We start from the raw sequence: 7,604 nt of genomic DNA, 5'->3' as shown, positions 1-7,604 counted from the left end.
CTGCAGTGTCAAAGAGTCGGAGGTGTACTCCCAAATTGAGTTGGGGCGGGGAACCTGCCTACCAGCAGTAGCAACAGTAACAGGGCAGGCAGGGCAATGACCTAGATCTGATCCAGGCCTTCGTTCCAGGCTGGGAAAGGAACAACCAGGAGTGCCCAGACCGAGGCCTGCAGCTCCCCCTCCAGTGATACTCACAGCAGGGAATTAGGGACCCTGGGACAGAAAGGGATGTTTCTCAGCAGGGTGTGTGCATGTGTGCTCACGTGTGCACATGTATGAGTGTGTGTTTTGCTCCCTGGCAAGCAAGGCCAGCAGCAGCTCTACCAGCCACTGGAGGGCTTGGTTACTGCAGGCTGCCAGGGGCATCAGAATGCCTCATTAAGGGATTTGGAGACATGGTGCAAACCCCACTTAGAGATAAATAGATGCTCAAGTGTCTCCTCTGGGTCTCAGGACCTGGCTGTATTCCCTTGGGTGTTGTAAGGACCAGGAATGACTGGTGCAAGCCCCATGATGGAGGGCAGAAGGAAGCCGCAGCTCCGGAAGCTCTGGTTCAAACACTGATTCCTCAGTGAGGGGTGCAGCAGGCTCTGAGGCTCCTCCATCCGTGGCCAGGTCACCTGCTGGCTCCAGGCTCCTCAGATACCACAGAACAGGGACATTCACACCTAGGTGAGCAGTACCAGGGCTCTGCCCAGTCCGCCCCCATCAGGCCAGAATGGCCACAGTTGGGGGTGGGGTGCTGGTGGGGGAAGGGACCCTTCCACATCCTTAGTTTGGCATGCTCCTGGGATGGGAAGGTCTGGCCTCCACACTTGAAAATCCCTGGGGAAGAGGCTGGAGAGATGGCTCAGCGGTTTAGAGCACTGACTGCTCTTCCGAAGGTTCTGAGTTCAAATCCCAGCAACCACATGGTGGCTCACAACCATCCGTGATGAAATCTGACACCCTCTTCTATGGTGTCTGAAGACAATTACAGTGTACTTACAAATATAATAAATAAATTTTAAAAAGAAAGAAAGAAAATCCCTGGGGAACTGATGACTCTAAGAGCCCAATGTCCTGCCAGCTTTCTGTCTTGCCTTGGGGTACCTAGAAGGGGAGTGCAGGGCTGTGCTGTCCCTACACGTACTCATCCTGAGTTCCCTTAGAAGTTCACCCACTCCGTAGTTCAGGCTTCCCACCACTTGGAATACCTTTAAATTTCCAAGCCTCTGGGGCCAGATCGAGTCTTGCCTCCCTCCGATCGTGCCCAACCTCCCGGCGGCAGCCTTCGAGTTACACCCGGATAGCCAAGCCACTGTTGTGACTTGCCTCCCACCCTCAGCTCAAGCCAGTCAAGCAGAAAGGATCCAGGTTCTGGCGGTTCACCAAGGGTCCCGCAAGGAAGGAGTACAGGAGATGCCCTGGGGAGCAAAGAGCCAAGGGGGCGGGATCAACAGGTTCGAGTGCTGGGCGGAGCCAAGAGTGAGGGGTTGGGGTCTCTTCAGGTGACAGTAGCCACCGCCTGGCCCGCGCCTCTTCCCCGGGTGGTGATTGGCAGGCGGCCTGCGCCCCCGGCTCCCAGGCGACCGACGCCCCGCGGGCAAGCGAGTAGGAGGGGGCGCCGGCTATATATACCACTGCTCGGCAGGGCTGGGCGCGCGGGGACCGGGCCACCGTTGTATGCCCGTTTGCTCCCGCGGCTTCGATCTGCGCGCAGCACTCACCGAACTCACGGCCCGCCGCTCGAGCTCACGCACGGCCCGCGGGCCGGGATGGAGAAGCGCGGGCCGACCACAGGGACGCTGCTGCCCCGGGTCCTGTTGGCCCTGGTGGTGGCCCTGGCGGACCGAGGGGCCGCCGCACCCAATGGCACGAGGCACTCCGAATTGGGGCACGGCTGGGACGGCTTGGTGGCCCGCTCGCTGGCACGCCTGCCAGTGGTTGCGCAGCCCCCGCAGGCGGCGGTCCGCAGCGGCGCAGGGGACTACCTGCTGGGTCTCAAAAGGCTGCGGCGGCTCTACTGCAACGTGGGCATCGGATTCCACCTGCAGGTGCTGCCCGACGGCCGCATCGGCGGTGTGCACGCGGACACGAGGGACAGTGAGTTCCGGGCGCACCGAGAGGGTGGGGTCCCGGGCAGTAATAGTCCCGGGGGCTGAGAGGACTCGAGCTCCGACCCATTGGGCTCGAGAACTGCGAGCGCACTCGGCTGCCGGGCCCCGCCTCCCGCCTTCGGAAGCCTGGGCTCCCGGTGCGGAATTCCAGCGCCTTCACCCGCCCGCACCCACGGGAACCCGAGACAAGCGCCCAGACTGAGGCCGGACTTGGGGACTACCCGCAGACAGGAGACGAACTCTTAATGATTGAGTTGGGGACCCTGGGTTTCTCACCCCAGCATCGAGAACCCAAGAGGCTCAGAGTCGGAGGGTGTGTGGGGGCCTCCTAGCTTTTCTGACCTGCGTGTCCTCCCCCCTCCCCAGGCCTTCTGGAGCTCTCTCCGGTGCAGCGGGGTGTGGTGAGCATCTTCGGAGTGGCCAGCCGGTTCTTCGTGGCCATGAGCAGCAGGGGCAAGCTCTTCGGTGTGGTGAGTGCCCGCGGGTCTGGCTGGGCACCTGCTGGGGACAGTGTGCGAGACTAGCGGGATTGTAAACCCTTCAGCCCACGCATACACTTGTGACTTGGTCACAGAGGACTGGCAGAAGGGTCTCCAGTTCTCAAGGTTTTCAGCCAAAGTAGCCAGAGTGAGGCAGGCTGGGGTTCCAGACCAAGGGAATTAATTAATTACCCCATCCAGTTCCCTCCTGAGTCGGGTACTTACTGATCCAGGGAGAGAGAGAGGTGGGCTCCAGCAAGCATGACTCGCGCTGCAGGAGATACTAAGTTGAAGGGTTCAAGGCAGGTGAGCTAGCTATGCTCCGCCTTGCGTGGACAAAGCCCTGGAAATCTGGGACAGTCTTGACACTGCTGCTACCTAGGAAAGATCTTTTGGGCTCCGACTGCAACAGGACCCTGGCTTACCCCGTGTTTTCTTTCTCAGCCTTTCTTTACGGACGAGTGTAAATTCAAAGAAATACTTCTGCCCAACAACTACAATGCTTACGAATCCTACGCGTATCCCGGCATGTTCATGGCCCTCAGTAAGAACGGGCGGACCAAGAAGGGGAACCGAGTGTCGCCCACCATGAAGGTAACCCACTTCCTTCCTAGACTGTGACCCTCCGGAGCCCTGCCTCAGCCTCGGACGTACACCCTACCCCTCAGGAGGAGCACTTTCTCTCGATGGAGAATTGTTTGCAAAAACCGCGTCTAAGATATTTAAATTATTTAAATATGTATATACGGAAGCCCAATTATTTATAATTTTATGTATTTTCATTTTCTGGGGGAAAATGACCAAAAGAACAAACAAACAAACTGCAGCTCGGACCTCTTTGGTACAGGGGGACAAACTTCTTCCTTCACTATCAAAGATACGGGGTGTGCTGCTGCTATTTCATGTGTGCATCTAAAACTTGGTGACGTCAGTGTCCAAGGGTGCCTGGTCTGTCTGGAAAGGCCTGCCTGGGACCTCTGAGCCAGCGAGAGAAGGACCCTGAGCTCCCTCCTGTCCTGTCCTGTCCTGTCCGGGAGCATCTTGTGGCAGCCGCTCCTTCCGCTGCCTTTGGTATGAACCCTGTCGGATCGGTTTACTCCAGGGACAGAAGTCCTGGAAGTCCTCCCGCCTCTGTTTTTAGATCTCCAAGACTGATCTTTGAACTCTCTTGCAGTCAATCTTCTTGGACCTACCGGATGGGAGACCCTTAGACAACTTTATAAACTCTTGTTTGCCTTTTTTGGACTGGCCAACAGGGCACGTGGCTCATAGCCACTGGAACTTTGTTGATTTTTCTGGAAAGGGACTAGGAACGGACAAGAAGGTGTGTGTGCGCCACAATTCAAAACTCTAGGGATGAAATTCTGTTTTGTGATAGAGGATGATTTGTTGGGCTATAACAACGTATTTTGCAAGAATCAAACTGAGAAAAACGGGCTTCCCTGAATTTGGGGAGCTTTGTGCTGTAACTCCATAAAGATGAGCTGTCCTTCCCATCCCAGGCAGCCCTCATGCAGGCAGACTGCAGGAGTCCGCATTCCGGTGCTGCCCAATGTGAACCAATTCTATTCCCATCTACCTCAGGGTTCCCGAGTCCCTGGTGACCAAGCCGGAGGCTCTGCTGGGTGCGTCTGCCTGCCTCTCTCCACATGTAGCATCTTGCGCCCTGCTGGACTCTTGTCACGTTCCAGCTATCTTTACCCAATGATTTACTTTTAGTAAGGGGTATTCATGGTGAAAATATGCGCGGCCAGCTGTCGGAGTGCACTATATGGTCACCAAGTCAAGTAACCCTTATATTTTTCTTTATATATTTTACGAATGTAACCCCTGTCACTGAGACCAAGATGGAAGAGCAGGGTCGGCGGCATTTAAAAAAGGGGCTGAGGTGAGGGAGAACATTTAACTTTAATGAATGACTTTGGAGTTTATACAAAATGACCTTAGCTCGCTTCAGTGAATGCCCCGAATGCTTCTCCCCAAGACCTTAAGACTGCTGGGAGGCTTCTGAGCTGCCTCCAGAATTAACTTTATGGGAGGCTACAGACAGCAAGACGGGGGAAATCTGATTGGCATTTTTTTTTTTTTTTGTCTTTCACATTCCTTCAGAAAACTCTTTGTTTGAATGCTAATGGGATACTTAAAATACTATTCTGTAGCACCGCCCAAGAAGGAAGAAGCCACGCCCCAAAGCTGAGGTAGGAACTTGTCCCAAACTTCCCTTTCTGTCTGATGGCTCTCGGGACAATACTGATTTTGTGGTTTTTAAGCCAGGCCCTAGACTCCAAGAGTGTTGAGAAGATAGTTGAAATGTCTTTTCTTTCTGTTATTTTTTAAACGACTGGGTCTCCTAGCCCAGGCCAGCCCTGAACTTGCTATGTCACTAAAGATAACCTTGAATTTCTGATCCTCTTGTCCCATTTCCAAGTGCTAAGGTTACAGTTTTGCCCACCGCACCCACTCATTAGGTGCTGGGAATTGAAATCTAGTGCATGCCAGGCCACACAACAGAGCTATGCCTCGCTCTTTTTTTTGTGGGGGGGAGGAAATGTGAGGGGTCTTATCTGGTAGCCCAGGCTGGCCTCCTCCTTGAATCCAAGTGTTGAGACTAGTGGTAGAAGGCTCCTGCCCTTCTCTCTTGGGATTCTCTGCAGCCATGTTGCCTCAGGCAGGCTGTGGTCCTACCGACACCCATTACCTGTTTCTTCAGCCAGCTAGCTTCCTTTCCTGTGCCCGAGACAAGACTGTATCTTTGGAACTTTGTTACCGGAATAGGTTTGATGTTTCTGCTCTGTATCCGCCCCTGTTACCGAGTCTGTCTGTAGTTGATACAGGTGTCAACCCAGAGATAGTATGTGCTATGCACACTGGATGCTCCATCCAAGAGAAGCATTCAATCATGTATAGGAGCGCCACGGACTGATGGGAATGATTGGGAAAGATATTAAAATGGCAAACGTGTCTGGAAGCACCTGTGTCTGCTTTATCTTTTTCTATTTGCAGCTGAGCAAAGTGGGAGCAGGGAGACTAGTTTTAGCCAGCTGTGTCCACACAAATGTGGCTTGAAAAATAGTCCGAGAGGCAAAGGTATCACAAAGTTTTTCCACATCTGGCGTCTTCCCTCAGTGGAGCGCTGTTACTGCCTACCCGGTCCCTAACCTGAGTTTCTGGGTCTGACCACTCCATGAAGCACAGTGAGGCAGACGCTGGTCAGGATGAGAACAGTTAACACATAATATAGGTTTTGACTTCAGCCAACTGCTCTCAGTGAAGATATGAAATCAAATGACAAGCCATGAAAGACACCAGATTACAGGTTGACTGTTTGATGAAGTTTTTGTTCATTTATTTTTGGAGAAGGGATCTCACCAGGCAAGGATTCCAGACCATTCTCAAGGTGCCATCTTCCTGCTTCATCTTGAGTTCTAAGATTAGGGGTTTGTACCAACACACCTGGTTGAAATTTGGTCTTAATTGTCCTTATATATTCATAACTCGTCTGTATCAGGATGTGTTCAGGTTTGGGGGTTTGTTTTACCCTTTGCTCTTAAGATGGAAATCTAGCCCACAATGGAGTATGAGCCACCGTCTCTTTACCCAAGTGGTAGACTGCTGCTGGAGCGAAGCTTTATCCTCAGCACTCAGAGGCAGGTGGATCGCTTGAGTTTGAGGCCAGCCTGGTCTACAGAATGAGTTCCAGGGCTAATTCAAAGAACTCCTGTCTTGGAAAAGAAACAATCAAGTAGGGGCTAGAGATGTGCTCAGGAGGCAGAGCCTTTGCCTGGCACACAGGAGCCTTGCCATGGGTCCCCAGTGTCACATAAACAGGCTGGTGCACACCTGTGATCCCAGCATTTGGGAGGCAAAAGCAGAGGATCCTAAATTGAAGGTGACAGACCCTCCAATACATTGGGAATTTGGGGCCAGCCTGGGCTTATGTGAAAACCCCTCTCCATAGTAGTAGAAGTACTACTATTGGCCACCTATATGACATATCCCTATGTAAAGGAGGCCAGGTGCAGGGCAGAGTCCACCTAATGGTCCACCCGGCCCATTCAGACTTCCAGCCTTCAGGCTAACTCCACACACCCAGGCCTCAAGTCACCCATTACAGTACCCCTAGAGACTGGTGAGGGTCTTCTTCACAGATGGACAGAAGCAACTAGAATCTTGAGCATCCACCTGGCCTGTCGTTGGCTCTTGGGCTCCTCAGCAAAGCTGTTCTACCCAAACAAGGTGACCATTGTTGGTTTACCAGTGCTTTTGGATTGGCGGTCTCCAGCACTGAAAGATTGTGGGAGTGGGGGGCGGGGGGTGTCTCTGAGGCAGGCGTGGAATGGGGCTGAATGTGTCTTTGTTTTGAAGTTTTTCTTGCATTTGTTGCGTATGGACTTCAGTGTAGAGCATATGCACAGAGAGAACACCTCAGAAGTCAGTTCTTGGTCAGGCATAATAGAACACTTTTAATCTGAGCACTCAGAGGCAGGTGGGTCTCTGAGTTTGAGGCTAGCCTGGTCCACATAGTGAATTTCACTTCAGGCCAGCTAAGTAAAATCCTATCTTTTATTTGTTTTTCCATCACCTCATGCTTCGGTCACACATCGGCTTTGGTCGCTGCCTTTGTCCACTAAGCCATTTCTCTGGCCCTGGTTTTAGGGGTTTTGGGTTGTTTTTAGTTTGTTGTTTTACTTGAGACAGGATCTTACTACAGAGACCAGGCTAGCCTCAAACTTCCAGAGATCTGTCTGCCTCAGTTTCCTGAAGGATAGGATTTAAGATGTGCACCACCACACCTGGTGATTTTGGGGGATTTTAATTCACAGGGAGATCTTACACACAGTCCCCCACTACCACAGGTTATGTGGTTCAGTTTCTCACATTTGGGGAAGTTGCTCAGATCAGTACATCTGGATTGCAGTGGATGAGCCTGGGGCTTCCCCAACTCCCTTTCTTCATGGGAACCGGTCAAGTGTTAGAGACTTTCTCCTGGTGACAATGGCTGTAAGAGAAGCCAGAAGGCGTAGTG

General features: G+C 52.7%; 1 protein-coding gene across 1 annotated transcript; it reads left to right on the top strand.

Moving 5' to 3' along the window:
• The first annotated feature begins 1,757 nt into the window (after positions 1–1,757).
• On the top strand, positions 1,758–3,199 carry Fgf4 (fibroblast growth factor 4). The gene is made up of 3 exons (XM_052194434.1): positions 1,758–2,085; positions 2,466–2,569; positions 3,023–3,199. The coding sequence occupies exons 1-3, from the start codon at positions 1,758–1,760 to the stop codon at positions 3,197–3,199; spliced, it is 609 nt and encodes a 202-aa protein (XP_052050394.1).
• The last annotated feature ends 4,405 nt before the right edge of the window (positions 3,200–7,604 follow it).

Source organism: Apodemus sylvaticus, chromosome 1 (genome assembly GCF_947179515.1).
Source record: "Apodemus sylvaticus chromosome 1, mApoSyl1.1, whole genome shotgun sequence".
Classification (NCBI taxonomy): Eukaryota; Metazoa; Chordata; class Mammalia; order Rodentia; family Muridae; genus Apodemus; species Apodemus sylvaticus.
This window is presented reverse-complemented; position numbering and strand designations above follow the sequence as displayed.